Consider the following 17,150-nt stretch of genomic DNA (forward strand, 5'->3'; position numbering starts at 1 on the left):
TGTCATTTGTAGGGTACAGCACCAGCAGGAGCATTGAGGCCATCTTAGTAGGTGATCTAAAGGTCAGGATAACCAAGAGAAACCGAGACACCGTCTGTGATGGCGGTGACAGACACACGGTGCACATGTCTGTAGCCGATGACAACCTGAGGGCCAAGTGGATGTCCAGTGATGGTGAAGAGAGGCTGCGGGAGGACGACCCCCAACTGAACTCAAGCACCGCCAATGATGATGCCATATACTCAGGCAACACCAACCAAGGTGAGTGAACACTTAACCCCTTCTTTCCTTCATTCCATAGGATGAGTTGTAATCCGCACGTATTCTTCACAACCATTAAAATGTGTGTTTTGTCTGCAGCTGACTTTGATGCCAAGTATTGTGAGCTGGGTCCGCTGGGTAAGGGAGGTTTTGGAACCGTCTATGCTGGCTTTCGCTGGCCAGAGTATACGCCGGTAAGTGTTATGTTGCGATTTTTCATTTACAAACTACACTACAATTCAATGCATCCTCAATTAAGTAACAAAAATGCTTGTGTTGTAGGTTGCCATCAAACACATGGTCAAAGCTAAAGTGTTGTGGTCAGAAGTGGTGAGTCAGATTTGATGATCTATGCACCATCATTATGTTTAAGATTTTTGTTATTATTTTAGCTGCACACACTTTCCTTGAATTGATGAAATGTGACTGACTTTGTTTGTTTTTCTTTTAGGAGCGGAATGGGAGAGTATTTATGATCCCAAAGGAAGCGGCTCTCATGTTGCAGGCGTCGGGGCCAGCACAGGCGACAGGAAGCTCCATAGCCGTGTCCCTCATGGACTGGTTTGAGCTGGACCAGGAGGTAATCCTGGTTATGGAGAGACCAACTCCAGTGATGGATCTTCAAGCATATCTCAGATGGAACGACTATTACCTGCCAGAGAAAGTGGCTAAGGTACGTGTGTGTTTGAGTGTTTGTCTGTCTCACGTTGGAACTAAACGTCTATAGAAAACTTTCCTTTCCTTTCTTGACAGAAATCGGGGTATAACTTCAGATTCTTGTTGAGTCTACTCACTTATCTCTTTCTCTTACAGATCATTGTGAAACAGCTGATCGATGGAGCCATTGACATGAATTCCAAAGGAGTCTTTCACAGGGACATTAAATTAGAGAACATCTTAATCGTGCAGCTCTCTTCAGGCCTCCGAGTCAGAGTCATTGACTTCGGGTGTGGCTCCACTGTGGCAAAATCTTACTATACATATGCTGGTAGGATGTTTACATTGTGCTCCTCTCTAGTCGTCTGAATAATAACACCTTCCATGTTTAAACAAAGCCTTTCTGAATCCTAGGTACCAGGGCATTTGCCCCTCCAGAGTGGTTCCTGAGAGGAAGGTACAAGGCCGGCCCGACCACAGTGTGGCAGATCGGAGCTCTGCTCTTTGACTTGGTCTGTGAAGACCAGAACTTTGACACCAGGAAGTTTCTCAGAGGAAGGCGAAGAATCAACAAAAGTCTATCTTACTGTAAATCAGTTATTTGAACTCTTCTATCAATCTGTGTTGATGGATCACTGTGGCCACCATCTTAATCTGTCATTTCTTTCTTGCTCTGCAGATTGCCAGGATTTCTTGTATAAGTGCTTGTTGTATAAGCCGAGGAGACGAGCCACACTGGTGGAGCTGCAGAGCCACCCCTGGCTTCACAAAGTCTAAGCTCATCATCGCCAGAGATTGGAAAAATGCAACACGAAGTCCCTGCCATGTGTGAACATCAAAACCTCAATGGCAATTCAACCGCTTCTTGGCTTTTCAGTGCTTCAAGAAGGCTCTGCTGTTCTCCACACGGTTAAATATTACACATGAGGGTCCCAGGTTGGAAGCTAACTGGGGCTTTGCTGTTGCGGGTCTGCACTTTCTGCTTGCGTCTGCAGGGTTTTTCGGTGGGTGCCCTGAAGAGGACATCTAAGTGAGTTTTTCTGTCTCTATGCTTCAGCGCTGTGATTGACTGGCGACCAGGGTGTCCAGGGAGAACTCTGCCTCCCCACCCAATGACCGCTGGGATCCGCTCCACTTCTACATCAGCTTTGCCGATTGATCATCTGGTTGAAAAATCAAGAAAAAAACGTTTCAAGTAGAATGGCAGGAATTGCTGGTGTGGATCCCAGTATGTATGGAACATATGTACTTCTGGATTGTAGACATTACCATTGCCGCTCCCTCTATCCTGTCCTCTGTAGGATTATGAGCAAAACCGCACAACCACACACTAACCTAATTATGAAGGCACGTAGCCTGCAAACCAGTGTCTGATATATTATATGGATATATTTTTGTACTTTCACACCTCGCAGCTTGACACTATATCATTTATAAGAATGGTTAGTGACTTATTGAACACTTGTCAGTATTGTAACAAATGTTATGTGTCGACCCATTTGTCATAAGTCCATTAAAATAAATAAATAAAAATTACATCAGCCTCTGACAGCACTCCCTTTATGTCAGCGGACGTAATAAAAAGGTAAATTCTATCGATTTACTTCTCCCCGTGTTTGTTACCACAAAAATGCCAATAACGGATTAACAATAAGACGTGACAGTCACTTCAGCTCATCCATTTGTCTTTGAAACTGCATCCTGCTGAGAGTACATGAGCCAAAACCTGGAGAGCAGAAATGCTCTCCTTCAATTGAATGATTTGATTTGAACTGTGAGACAATTTTCCAACATTTGTGTGTGCTGTAGTGTGTGTGTAGTGTGAGCAGGGTGCGCAGATACTCACATACTTCGCTTGGTGCATATGTAGTCGTAGAAGAAGTACAGCTGAAGTAGCTGAAACATTAAATCCACTTTAGTTTGAGCCAAACACATCATGTTAAAAATAGATTCCAAAGTTGATGTAGTTTAACTTCCTCACTCTATAAATTGGCATTCGTCGCCATCTGCTGGTCCAGTAGGAAACTGCATCTCATACAAGCGGGGCCAACCTGCAAACATGCAATAGGTTTAACAGTAAGAATGGAGCATGAAACAACGAGATAACACCAATTGAACATATCAGTGTGGTCACCTGGAGTTTCGGGGAGATGGACCTCCGACCTCGAGTTACAAAATGGTACCAGACACCTCTGGGTGTAAGGGGTTAACCAGAGACCTTTCTCTGGACGTATCAATAAGTGAAATGGGTCCGTAGTCAGTTTAACAGATTACCAAACTGCATTGCATGTGAGGGTTCATTAAGGACACACACACACAGATTCAATCATCCACAAACAAACAAAAATCAATGCAGAAATTACCTTTTTTCATCATTTTATTCTTTAAATTATTTTATAAAATCTCATTTACATTTCAATATATATATATATATATGTATATATATATAGATTTGTTCATCCACCGATTCACAATGTAGGCTGTTTTCCCTTTCTACCCACACATTTAATAGTAAGGTCCATACCACTTCACATAGACATTGTGCAGTGATCCTCAGTGCCTGGGTGGGGGGTTGGGAGGGGGGGGGGGTTGGGTACTGGGTGAGGGCAAAGTAGGCGTGGCAGGTGAAGAGATGTGGGTCTGGGGCCTTTTACAGAGCATGCTGAGTAAGGGTTAGGGGAAGAAAGGTCGCTAACTACACCACCACTGTAAATATCATTTAGTATCAGTACACAAAGAGGTAAAGGGAGTATTGACTTACACAATGACTTGAGTGTGTCTGGTATGAGTTAAAGCAATCATGTTCCAATGGCTCAATGTACTGCACGGCACAAAATAAATACAGCTCTTTACTTATCCCCCCCCAACAGTATTTCATTTCTGCTGATGAATGTAAACTAAGCTTCACGTCAGGGACACATTAACGATGCCAGCTATGACCAGTCAAAGTCTCACTCAATGACAAACCGCAAACTCAGCAGCAGCCCTGAAGACTGTGTAGCCCTTTGTAGTGACCTGCACAAACAGTCGGTTTACTGAAATACGCCACCAAGTCGAATCCCGCGTCCAATTTGTGTCCGTTATTCTTTCTAGGCTTCTTAAAATGCCAAATACTACAGACTGAAGGCTAAAATTGAACAAACCCACATTTATGTCACATTTAGTGTACAGCCTCCGAAGCCACCGCGGGGTTACGCTCTCTATCCGACAACACGTGTTCTTCATTTGGCAATATGATTACTCCTGCTGCAACATGGCTCAAAACTTCTGTCGTCTTTGTTGCTGGTACGATTTTTGCGATGAACAGAAGCAAGCAGTCGAACAATATCTGAATAAATATTCACACCGAGGCCGTTAGGAAAGGCTTCGTTAGGTAAGAAAGACATTGCACACCTCCCTAAGGTCACTGACGCACCACAACACGTCTGATACCCACTTAGTGTCACCTACAGCTGCATCGCATTATTCGAAAACCCTCAAAAGAACCTTCAGGCTGCTCCTCCTCCTCACCATCACTACGCTGACTTTAAAAAGGAATGGAATATTAATGAATGTTTTGAACGTTAACATCTTTGAAATAATGCGTGACGATTAAGCCAAAGTGATCTGTATTTCTGAATTAAAGTCTTATTTCCAACTAGCTGGTGTTTACGCTCTTGTAGCCGTGTTACAGTTCCACTCGTGGACTTGTTCGGACAGACAACATGAAGTGTAAACCTCTCCAGGATGCAACAGCTGAATGAGCTTAAGGCATGATGGTTATTCCTTCCAGAACAAACAGGCTTCAGCAGCCTCCGTGCTCTGCTACAATAACCCCCGACTCAGACATTTGAAGTCAACTGCGATTTTAAAATTAGCCCTTGATGTCAAATGACTGCTATCTACTGCATTATATCTGCTCTGTTGTGAAGATTAAACGTCTAATAATTAACCCTCTCAGAATTGTAATACTTGGTTAATAATTGGTGGCGGAGTTTGTTTGCCTTTAATTACACTCGCCCTTTACGCTAAACAACGCATTTCCCACAGTGGGTTAGATTCAGAAAAGCACTAACAAATAAAAACACTGTGTCATGACACGCGGGTGTTTGTCCTTTGGAAATGGACACATTTAAAATGATTCCGCCTCAGCAATATAATACAGTACAGGGGGGTGGAGGGAATATCATTGCCAGCTAAATGAAGTCCCAAAGACCTTTGTCGAGTTGAACACGTTGTGTTTTGGTGAGACTGTTTGATTCCCTATAGAGCTCTATTGGACAGTGATGTACCACAAAACCTGGTGGAAGACACAGGGAAGAGGCCATTACATCATGATGCTCAGCCAGATCCACCCAAAATACACCTTCACATGGAGAAATAGGGTTCCTTCAAAAGGCTATAATCATCATCAACATCAATCTCTTTAAAAAAAAAAAAAAAAAACATGTCCTCATCTGGAGTAGTTAGAAGTGTAATGCAGAGGAAGAATTTCACCAGAGCAAAGGCTTGTTTGGCCTTGATGGAGGCATGCGCAATCTAGGTTAGGTTTCTTTTTGTCACATGGAAGAAATAACGATTAACAACATAGCCGAGAAATCAAGGACGTGTATTTTCTACGTTTTCCCCCCGGTTCTCTCGTGGCCCTCGGCCCCCTGACCCGACGGTGCCGTCTCACCCAACAACAATAACCTCTGCCAACCTTTAGAGGTGACCGAATCAGCTGTTCACACCAGGAGGAGAGGGGGAGGAGGGAGGAGGGGGGCGGGGGGGGGGATTCGCTTTCTATGCAGCCCGGATGAGCGTTTGCAAATTAGAGAGTTAAAAAAAGAAGCAGACGCGGTGCTTGTTAGGTTTCTGGGGCTCATTTTTAAAACCACAGTGTTGAAATTGGGCGATTTATCCGAAGCTATTTGAGGTAGACAAAGTGTGTCAGAGTGTCGACGAAGGACCCAAAGCCGTAAGCTCACAAACTGTCCGGGAACCACAATTACTTTTTGACACGATGAGGCGCTTGAGATGACCCGTGACTCCACCTGAGACTGAAGCGAGGACATGTGGGGGGCGCGGGGCTGGGTCATGGGAGCGAGCGAGCGAGCGGGCGGGCAGGGGGCTGGAGAAGTGTGATGAAGAAGGGGAGGGGCCAGGGAGGAACTGACACAACTCAAACGGGCTATTTAACAAATAGAAGTCAACACGTCTTCACTGTGTCAAGTCAACAAGCAGCTTTTTAAAATCTCAAGTCGTATAACCGGGGGGAAACATGGGGTTAATTTACAAGGCGTCAACTTTTTCCGACGCGACGTACGGCGTCTGACCGTTGTCGCGGCGTCCCTTTGAAACATCTCCCTATTACACACCCACCCGCCCCTCCGAAAAGAAACAAACATCACATTTCCAGATCTCATGCCCATTTAACAGTCTCACATTGTTCTAGAGAATAGAGATTAAAAATATATATATACTATTTACTTCCAGTGTATGTTTTCTCTTCTATTTTCCCTACTGTTTTTCAAGTTTAAAAAGATCTCCTTTTGTCACAATGCAAGTTTAGAGGTCTTCTCTACACACACACACACACACACACACACTCACTCACTCACGCACGCACGCACACTCACACAACCATATATATATATACTGTGTATTTATATATTTATATATATATTAGAGGAATTCTTAGCTGAGAAGTTAGGCAAAGTATTTGTTCGTTTGGATGGAATTTGTTCAAGCTCTCGTTCTCTGGTCTCCCGGGCGAGGGAGGGAAACATTGGCGGGGAATCGGGGAAAAGCGCTACAACATCACGTGACTACTCAAGAGCAGGGGGCAGCAAGGTAAAGTAAGAAGAAAGAGCTAAAAAGGCTTGAACTTGTACAGGGCAGAGAGCTGGGGGAGGCGATATGGCTCTCTGGGACTCTGTGAGCATTCATCAGGGAGAATGTACAAAGTTCAGGGTCAGGGTAAGAAAGATACCGCCATCAGATAAAAGAGGGGAGATAGCGAAATGTGTTGTTTTCAGGGGAGGGAGGGGTTAAGAGCTAAAAGCGATAGTGCAAGACTACATAGCGGGGTGAAGGGAGGGGGAGCGGACGGGAGAGAGAGAGAGAATCAAATCATCTGTCCGCCTGATTCACCGGTACACCAGGTGAGAGATGGTGCCGGATTTGAAGTTGAGCTGATGGTTGGGCACAAAAGAGTGCTGGGGATTCTTCCGGGTGCACACGTCCTTGGCGTACAAGCCCATGCACGAGTCGCACGACACCTTGGAGCAGTTCACGCAGGTGTGCGAGGCGCCAGGCTTGTTGCAGAAACCGCACCGCGATCCGCACAAGCTTATTCGCTCGCTGTTGCCTCCCTTTGCCGTTGTCAGGGCAACAGACTTGCTTGGAAACAGCTTAGTGGACATGAGGGGCTTCTCCACCATTTGGGGGTGGGGGTGGGGGTGAGATAGAGAGTGGGTCAGCGTGAGCGGGTGAGGGTGGAGGTGGGAGTGAGAGTGAGTGTTGGAGTAGACAGAGAGCTTGTCCTTCACGGGGATGTAGCCGTCCAGGGGTCGCGGGGACTTGGGGTGATAGTCCTGCAGGCCACAGCAAGGGGAAGGGTCCACGTCGTGACAGGCAGAGCACAGGATCATGTCACACCTCTGGCACGAGGCCATGGTGGAGCAGCCCAAGCCACAGCCCTGACACTTCACAGCGGCGTGGGCTTTGAACAGCCACCCGTCCCGTACCTCCCGGGGCTCCCTGGATGGAGGTCGAGAGGGGGTCTGCCGTCCTGTTCCCGCACCTCCCCTCTCTGTGTACAAGTCAATCTCATCCAAAGAGGTCAGGTGGTATGACGAGTAAGCATCAGCTGGAGGAGGCGACTGAATTGGGAAGAAATCAGCAACGGGGCTATAGGAAGGTGGAGCTGCCACGGAGAAAAAAGATGTCGAGGTGCTGGGCCTGATGATCTCGTCCTTCATATCCTCCTCCGCGTCCACAAACAGAGGCTCCTTCCTCAGACTCAGCGAGGTCTTCAAAACAGGTTTGCTGACAGCCGCGTGCCAGTGACCGGCGCCATCTGTGACGTCGACGGACTTGGACGGTCGGCTCCCTCTCCTCAGGTGGTGAGCGTGCAGCCTGTCTATATCCAGCGGTCGCACGGAGAGCCGAGCCATATCCGCCCCGAGGCTGTCCCGTCTGCGGAGAGCCTCAGCGCAGCCGGCCGCGTCGTCTCTGCAGCCTTTGCGCAGCTCCAGGGCTTCCAGCTCCGAAGCGGAACCGCGGGCCAGAGCTACCACCTCTCCCAGAAGACGACACTCTGCCTGGGCCAGGAAGAGCTCGAACGCCAACTGGCGGAGATGACTTGCGCCTCCTATGTGCTCCTGCAAATGGAACTGGGAGTCGTGGTCACAGGAGTAGCCGATGGTACGCATAAGAGAGCGGAGTTCAGCGTCAGAAATGGCAGACTGCAGATGGTACACATAGGGTCCAGTGAACGTCTAGAAGAGAAAAGTATTCATTAGCATGTACCTGACAGTGAATGGTAAATACAAACTCCAGGTAAGCGTGATGTTGGAAGTTGTAAACCCACCTTAATGCATCTGAACTCCTTTTTCCAGGGGAAGAGCAGGAGGTTGGTGCAGATGATCTCAAGGGTGTGGAAGGCTCTCTCCAGGCTCTTGATGTTGCCCCCTCTTTGGCAGCGGAGAGAGTTCTCTACCATCTCGTAGAAACGCACCATGCGGAAGCGTTGTGCTGGATCAGGCTGGTAGGCCCCGAGCAGAGCCGTGGCTGTGGAGAGAAGAGCTTCACTGTCCTTACGTCTCCATTTGTCCCCCTCGGGTGCGCCCCTTATCCCTGCGTAGTCCCCTCCATTTTCCAGACGCCTCTCCAGTGCCGCCACATACCGCCGGAACAGGTCCTCTTTTAACTTGGCATCCATTTTTGGGCAGCAGACGATCAGTCAGCTGTTGTACGTTTCTGAGAGAGCCTCACCCCTGTTTGCATGCTCAGCACCAAGATGCCACATTCAAGCACCATTTTTGGTCTCCATTATTCACTTTACACAGAGGCGGTAGACAATGTTTCGTGGGGGTGAAAGAGGACCAGACCTTTAGTTACAATCAGCACCTCATCCTCTAAGCAAAGTGGTGCTTTTAGTTGGAGTAGCGAGGCTGCAGCCTGTGGAGGTTGATCTCCTGTACTGCCTCATAGCCTGGATAGTTCCCAGCCAAACAGACCGACGTTAGGCGAGACGAGCTCCAGATCAGCTGTTATCGCACGCTTGGTTAATGCAAATTTGCATGTAAACGCCTACTCTCCGTTCTTAAATTTCAGCATACGTAGTGAGTTCAAGGTCACTCTCAGCAGGAGGACACGGACGGTGATGAGGTCAATCTTCTGATCCGCCTCCGAGCTGCAATTACACAACAAAACGACACAAAAATGAAAATCTGGCATGGGCGTCAAGACAACAGCTTACAGGTCTTCCTGCTGATTCAGTCCAAATTTAAACCAGAGGAGGCAACAAACAGCTTTCTACATCATCAATCCCAAATCAAAACATTTTAAATCAAACAGCTTAGAGTGGGCTGAGCACAAAAGGTCTGATTATCTAAGGGGACAGCGGTGGAGCCTGCATCCCAGAGGCTATTTACTGGTTTAACTGGTGTCTATCACACTGATGCCTTCAAACAGACAATGCGCATTGTTGTGTAAGTAAGTGGGCACGGAGAGCGGAAACATCGCTTCTGTCGTGCGTCAATGAATTAATAAGGGATCCATGTTACACGCGTGTAAAACCCACGGATCTCTCGCGACCACACACACTTTGTACTGAGACACAATCACACACATGCAGGATAAACACTAAATCGCTGCTGCGTGTGTTTTCTCCTCTTATCTGCGATCTGTCAGAAGGTTTGTGGGCGGGGCTTCATGCTGGCTCGCCGTTCCAGTTACCTCAGTGAGCATCCGTGAGCGAACTAGGGACCAACGTGCCCCCACCCCAACTTAGCGTTACCTTAGCCCGCCACGGTGACACACAGAGAGCAGAGTGTTCCGTCCACAGCTCCGCGGGTCTCAAGCCTGACGGACGCCGTTTCTGTCTCTAGCATGGGCCCCCAGCTGAGCCCAGGCAGTGAACGCCCATTTCAGCGCAGCAGCTGGCTAGCTTTAGGTAGCGTAGCAGGGCGGTCCACGGATCTGACGCGATTCTCCCGTTAATTGTTTAAACACATACTATAATTGGGGCGTGACTCGTGCAAGTGTATGTTATGTTCTCTCTTTACTCAGAGGTTTCATCGTTTTGCGGGCGGAAACATCATATCCTGCACGTCTTACCTTACAGCAGTGCTAGCCGTGGCTAGCTACGCCTCCTCCGCTGCTGGAAATTCCCATCCTCGCAGTGCGCATGCGCAGAAGTCTGACAGTTCGTCGGCGTCAGAGTCCCACGTGCAGCCGGAGGAGGAGGAGACGATGAAGATGAAGATGAAGAGGGTCAAAACAAGCAGCGACGGAATAACAACAACACAAGTCACGTCAAACATTTTTAGGGACACAATATGAGCTCAGATTAGTTTAATATATATCGCACATTCAGCTTAAACATTAAGGTATCAAAAAAATAAATACAAATACAGTGTGTAATAAACTTAGGAAGCAACCGGAAGTTTTGCTCTGTAGGAGTAGACTGAGATATATCGATGAGATTCCGTTGAAGAAGAAACCAGGTTCATTTCCGGGGTTTTCCTTAATTCTTCACGGCCCAGATAAACTACGCAGCATTTCCACGAGAATAGGGCTGAACACAAGACCATACCTAAAAAACAACACTGACTACTTAACAACACTACGCCTGAATGGAGTTAAATAGTTGTTAGTCTGTAACATTCACTAATATGTATTAATAAAGGCTCGCGTGGGCCCCGCCTCCCGCGATAACTCCGCCCTCGTGGAAAGAAAATCAGGAACCCGGTGACGTCGGTACGTGTTCTGTTGGTGTGGGACTGAAGGAGAGAAAAGAAATGGCGATGCTCGGAGGCTACAGCGCTGCACAGCACAAGAAAAATGTCTCCGAGGGCAACAATGACATGTCAGAATTTGTCTGTCCGGTTTGTCTCGAAATCTTCGACAGTCCCGTAAAAACACAATGCGGCCATACGTGAGTATTTAGCATTTTTTCCATTGTCCTGCTATCACATACCGTCATCTACCAGCATCGATGTGATTATGGGAAGTAAAAACAGTACGTAAACCGCTTTTTATCAACATGTCGTGCCATTGGAATCGCTCGTTATCGACCGTGGCTCTGTGTGACGTTGTTGTGACCCGCTAATTTAATTTAGTTTACTTTAAAATGGAGCAAAAACAGAACCATCTCGCTAAATCAGTTTCAGTTTTGTTTACATCAAAGAGAGGGCCTCCTCTGGGAGCTGTAGTTCCTCCCGCTATTGTTTGTACTCATGACAGCTCTGACTGGACTACAAATCCCTGCGCCCCCTGCAGGTTGCCGGATTGAGACGAAAGCGAAGCTGAACAGCCAGACGGGGTTTTTCCAGCCTCTGTGTTTATTATGTCAGACTGCATATCTTATCACCTGCATATGAATGACAGGTACAGGTGTGGTTACACCAATAACTTCCAAACTTGCCAGAACGGGTTCAGCACTTCCATTGGGCGCTTTTAATTTCCTTTACAGTTTTTATCTTGTTTTGTATCTGCATTAACAAGTTATAGTAGTGAGACATGAACACAGTCTTGAGTAGCTCCCATCTTCCTCTACTATGATTGTACTTGATGTCACAGGTGTTAGTGACATCATGAGTGACATCACAGTTGACACACAATACGTTGGAAAGTGGCTTGTGTGTGTGTGTGTGTGTATGTATGTAGGTCAATACAATGAGCACCATCCCATTCCAAACTTGCCAAAAACATTGTTAAGGAGTTTTAATTTATTTTAATTTATTTTTGACTTGCATTACCAACTTATAGTAGCAGTACACTACAATGAATTGAACCACCCTTGCACCCTTGTAATGACACCAGGAATAACCTCACAGTTGGTAATGACATCAGAATGAATTCACAGTTGTTAATGACAGCAGGAACTCTTGGCAAAAGCGGCACCATGGAATAAATGATGAGCTTCCCTTCATGATTGTCAGGCAACAGGACTCTGTCAGGTTGGCTGTTGGAGTAGCTGTTAACAAAGGTCAGGGTCAAGACAACGAGCGAGTTGGCATCTGCCTTCCTCAGCCTGTGTTTGCTCACTGCCAGCTCTACACAGCCAACAGCACAAACGTTTTCATCGAAGGCGATAGTTACCTTTACTTATTGCATCATCGCCACATCCATTTTTATTTCCCCAGGTTCTGTATGAGCTGTTTGCAGGAGTGTTTGCGTCCTCAGAAGCCTGTGTGTGCAGTATGTAGGACCGCACTGGCCTATTGGAATAAAGCCGAAGAGTTGGAGGCCCTCATCCAAGCATCTGTGGCAGCGTGCAAGGGATGTGGAGCTCAGGTACGGGGATTTGGTTGTTAATGACGATGAAACTTGTGACCGATGATGTTTTGTTGTGCACAGTGTTTGGATGTGAGGCTTTAAGCAAGACCTCTTCATCATGCAAAGCTGCTATGGAGCTAAGCAGACTGTGTCACCATAAGACTGTTTATATATGGGCCATAAGCAAGTTATTCATGTTTATGTTATGTTGTTATAAGGTTTATTTACATTTTAAAAATAAAAGGGAAACTTTTGTCCTATTCCGATCGCTTGGGAATATACAACGTGTGTGTGTGTGTGTTCTATTGTGCTTGTGAATTTCAATGTTATTATGTGTGCTGTGACATTTGGTGGGGCAACTATAAGCATCTTTATGTTAATAAGTAACATTATTCATTTGAGTGTGTGTGTGTGTTTCCACCACTCAGATTGGCCTTTCCCAAATGAGAGGTCACACAGCTTCCTGTTCTAAATACCAGGAGTACATTGAGGAGGGGGTGAGGACCACTGCCCAGAGCCAACCTGCCATCATCAGGTGAAGCCTCACACACTCACAGCTTACAGCTAAAGCTTTAGGCCTTAACCCTGATCAACCTGCCAACTTTGATCCAAATTCGATCATAATCATCGAAGTGAAACGGGAGCTCAGTCAAACCAGTTCAGTAACAACATACTTCATGTCATCTTGTTTGCTCAGCTGGCATTTGACACCAAACAAACCGGCAGCGTGGATTTATTTAAAACACCAATGACAAAAAGGCCAAGACTGAAAAACAAGCTCAGGCGTGAGACGTAATAGTGACACTGTGGAATGGCCAGCAAGACTCAAATACTGCAAGCATCTTCTGTAAAGAAATGGCGATCAAACAGACTCTTTAGTTTGACACAGGAACATCTTACCGTTTCTCTCCCTCTCCCTCTCCCTCCTACAGTCCAGTGCCAAACCGTTACACCTTCACCTGCCCTTACTGCAACTGCCACAACCTGGATCAGGACGGCCTGGTGGAACATTGCACTACCCAGCATGTTCGAGACACACGCCAGGTGGTAAGGACTCCACGCCCTGAGAGGAGTGGCCTTTAAAGGCAGTTTCCCCGGCATTCTTTGGATAAACTGTGATCAATAAACGATCAATCGGTGCTTTGTTTTCCTCTCCCTTTCTGTCTGCGTCTGTAGGTGTGTCCTATCTGTGCCTCCATGCCTTGGGGAGACCCAAACTACAGGAGCGCTGACTTTTTCCAGCACCTGAAGATCAGACACACCTTTTCCTATGACACCTTTGTTGTAAGTTGGCCTCTAAAGATTGTTTTGATTTTCATGTCATTGATCAGCTGATGAATCTTTATTGTGCTTCCTTGTCACCTCACATCCATTTCTCCTCAGGATTACTCCACAGACGAGCACACAATGATCCAACAGGCTCTACAGCGCTCCCTTTTGGACAATTAAAGAATGGAAAACAATCCAGCAGGAGTAGGAGGAGGCTGAGGGGTGAAGGTCTCGTGGTGTCTTGAGAAAGCAGATGGAAACACTGAATCTGGAGCTCGGGTTTTATCGCTATGGCTTTTCTGCTTCAAGGGGCATTGGTATTGCAACTCTTGACGTTAATAGGAAAATAAATCATCAATGCAACATGGTTTTAAACAAAGCATATGTGCTTTCTCATTTAGGAGTGATGACCGTGTTACTGATGTGATAATCTTGTATCTTCCCCTCAATTGAGCCTTTAGATTTGATAGTTTGTTGAATATCTTCAAAACTGTTTTTGCAGCCGTTCATTCATTGATGGCATCGTGTCATTTAGCCAAAACCTTCCAAAGTTGTGATCAAAGTTCCTGCTGTTGTCAAAACTTGATGTTATAAGGGGGTTCTACCACTAGGTGGCTGACTATTGCAAGCAAAATACAAATTTCACTTGGTGAAGTTTTCACAAAGTAATATTAATAATAATAATAACCTTAAGTCATCTGCTCCAGAGTGACTCTGCATGTTAACTCTCATGAGAGGAGAGCCACTGCAGTGTTTTTAGTTCATCAGCAGATGGAGGATCTCTTTTTTAATGCTTTATCTGAATGAAGGGATGGAAAGAGAGAGAGAGTGTGTGTGTGTGTGTGTGCATATGAATGTATGTTTATTCTGATTAACTGGAAAGAATAAAAAAAAAGCTGATAAAACAAAGTTGGTCTGTTTGTGTTATTGTGCCGTTTATGTCTGATGCTTGATCTTTTTTCCTTCACTTCAAATCTCCCACCAGCTCATGTGCAGGTAGGAGACATGCTGGACGGTTAAAAGAGCTTCACTGTAACGTTGTCTTAACACTACATCATAGTGGCCATAGGAGGGCAGTAGAGTTCCATGTCTCAGGCTGTAGGCGGCTGCAGCCTCCTGCCTCTGCTGGAAGGATGCAGCGTTGATTTCTTCCCATAGATGTGCTTCAGTCTAAGTGTTCTTTTATACAGATGTGTCTGAATGCGGCACACAGCCAAATCATCCATAAACTTCTTAATCATAGTTTTGTGGAAGTTAATATTTAGAATATTAATGAAGGATGGCATGTCATTATTTTTTAATTAAGAGTGTTACACGTTAATTTGGATGGTTCTTTGCAAAAAAATAGTTTGTTTTATTAACTTAGAATTGCCAGTATCAAGTTCACAGGGGGGGAGTGAATATTTCACAAACTAGAACTTCAGTGACCAGAAAGATTCAGTTGGTAATATGTGCCCGCCATTGCTGCTATGTCACAGATGTGTTTTCTGATGTAAATGTAATTGATTCATGTTACATTGTTAAATAGACTTTGATACCTCCAGCTCAGAGCCTCACAGCCTTTCCACTCACACTTTGTACATCAGAGGCCTATAGATATTTTTTTTTATCCTCCTCTGTAAAATGTGTAATGATTCTGCACGTGTTTGTCCTGTATAATGACCGTCTCTCCTCTCTCCATATATCTCTCATTCTCCTTTGGCAGCCCCACTGTCACGAGGTGCTAAATCCTGATAAATTAAAGCTCTTTAATTATTTAAACCCTGGCCCTGGAAATCAGGCTCAGTGATTTATACCTGTGTGTGTGAGACGTGTGGGGGGAAGAAACAACACTCGCCGCTCTGATGGATGACCAACGTGTGTGTGTGTGTGTATACTGTATGTGTGTGTGTGGATTAATGTAAGATCAAGAAAGAGAGAGCAGTTAAATGAAAGGTAAGGTACCTCTAACTCTTTGTTATTCTTTGGCTGTCATATCAGGCGGTGTTGCTTTGGTGAAATCTGAAAATAATATTTTAAGTGAGACAACCTTTCGACAAACCTTTGTTCTTTTGTTACATCATACCAGCGATGATCTTGCCATGGGTTTATGCATTTGTTGTATCTTAGCTTATGATGAAATGGAGCCCTTTGGTGTACATTGTCCACAGGGAAAGAACATTCTCTCATCTCTGTACTCCCTGTGTCTGTAATTACTGTCGTTAAATGATATTGCAGCGTCTCACCTCTATGGAGAGCCTCACCCACCAAACTTCTTGATGTAGTCCCCCTTCCTCCTCCTCCCCTCGCCCTCTTTCTTCTCTTTCCTCTTCTTTATTTCCTCCGATCAGGTTTTAGCTCCTGGCAGATCGAGAGGAGATGTTGGCTGTGAGAGAACTAACGAGATATTGGAATGCTCCTGGGCAGGAAGGAAGTGGAGTCGAAAACATGGCAGAGCCAAAGTCTTTCTTGTCTGTTTGCTGGTGGAGCTAAAAAAGAAAAAGAAAAAAGTCAGAGGGGGGCCAAGGTGGGGAATAGGAATAGGAAGAAAGAGAGGAAAAAGGGAAGAGAAGAGAACACATTGAATAAAAATTTCATAAAGTTGGGCATGTGGATTCTTTGATGCGAGCGGTGGAGTGTGTGTGGAGTCTGCAGGCTCTGTGGAGGCAGCAATTAATGCTACATGTGCCCACGGGCGCACTGAGAGGCGTGGGGACGGCGGCTGGTTCGCTTCAGAAGTGTGTGTGTCGCACCATCACTCTCTGCGCCCCAGACGTGGTTCCACCCTCCTTTTGTTTTCTCCCAGTGCATCACACACACCTCCTCTCCCACTCACAGGTTTGTGTCTCTGCAGCCGTCGGAGGGTTCCGGGGTCACCGAGGCCACGGAGGAGTGTGAGGTACAGCGTCGTACAAACTCAAACTAGATCCAATCAGTCTTTTTTAGTAATAGTATCAAACTTGTAAACTTTGATCAATGAGGGAAGACTCCTGTCTGACTTTGCTCCACACGGTTTCTGGGCAAGAATTTGTCGAAATTCTCCCAAAACACTCTCAGGTTTAGGCCCAAACACATCACACAGCTGAAAGATAAGAATCAAATGTTAATGTCTGTTAATCATAATCTCAAAATATGAGCTTGACAAACAGCACCAGGTTACCTTCTAATGACAAAGGATGGATAAGATTTAAGTTAACAGATGACACATACCTGCAAACATGCTGGTGCATAGATTGAGCTCGTGTTGATGCTCTCCTGGGAAGATCTCAGGGTGACAAGAGGTTAGAATCTCACACGCTTAGAAAGTCTCTCTCTCTCTCTCTCTCTCTCTCTCTCTCTCTCTCTCTCTCTCTCTCTCTCTCTCTTTCTCTCTGGTTTTGCTGAGGCAGGTATCTGTGATGAGGTGTTGGGGGGGCCATGTAAGAAGAGCGCTGGGAGTTTGCTCACTGCTAGAAAAATCCTCAAAGTCAGGAGAAACAGGAAGAGCAGGAAGCCTGGCACTCGGGCGCTACGGC

The 17,150-nt window shown here is 46.0% G+C and overlaps 3 protein-coding genes across 3 annotated transcripts; 2 read left to right on the forward strand and 1 right to left on the reverse strand.

The window, feature by feature from the left end:
- Positions 1–1,705, forward strand: LOC143013507 (serine/threonine-protein kinase pim-1-like). Its single transcript, XM_076167166.1, has 6 exons — positions 1–455; positions 544–591; positions 713–934; positions 1,075–1,249; positions 1,333–1,506; positions 1,598–1,705. Exons 1-6 carry the CDS (start codon positions 303–305, stop codon positions 1,693–1,695), a joined length of 870 nt encoding a protein of 289 aa, XP_076023281.1. The 5' UTR covers positions 1–302; the 3' UTR covers positions 1,696–1,705.
- Positions 1,706–3,296: 1,591 nt separating this feature from the next.
- On the reverse strand, positions 3,297–10,479 carry spata2 (spermatogenesis associated 2). The gene is made up of 3 exons (XM_076166383.1): positions 10,225–10,479; positions 8,474–9,298; positions 3,297–8,381 (listed from the first exon to the last, which is right to left on the reverse strand). The coding sequence occupies exons 2-3, from the start codon at positions 8,822–8,824 to the stop codon at positions 7,029–7,031; spliced, it is 1,704 nt and encodes a 567-aa protein (XP_076022498.1). The 5' UTR covers positions 8,825–9,298; positions 10,225–10,479; the 3' UTR covers positions 3,297–7,028.
- Positions 10,480–10,721: 242 nt separating this feature from the next.
- On the forward strand, positions 10,722–14,565 carry rnf114 (ring finger protein 114). The gene is made up of 6 exons (XM_076166384.1): positions 10,722–11,044; positions 12,255–12,405; positions 12,816–12,922; positions 13,320–13,434; positions 13,564–13,671; positions 13,771–14,565. The coding sequence occupies exons 1-6, from the start codon at positions 10,908–10,910 to the stop codon at positions 13,834–13,836; spliced, it is 684 nt and encodes a 227-aa protein (XP_076022499.1). The 5' UTR covers positions 10,722–10,907; the 3' UTR covers positions 13,837–14,565.
- Positions 14,566–17,150: the final 2,585 nt, after the last annotated feature.

The sequence above is a fragment of the Genypterus blacodes genome, unplaced genomic scaffold (genome assembly GCF_046128005.1).
Source record: "Genypterus blacodes isolate CSIRO-AG114 ecotype Tasmania unplaced genomic scaffold, CSIRO-AGI_Gbla_v1 ptg000156l_1, whole genome shotgun sequence".
NCBI classification, from domain to species: Eukaryota; Metazoa; Chordata; class Actinopteri; order Ophidiiformes; family Ophidiidae; genus Genypterus; species Genypterus blacodes.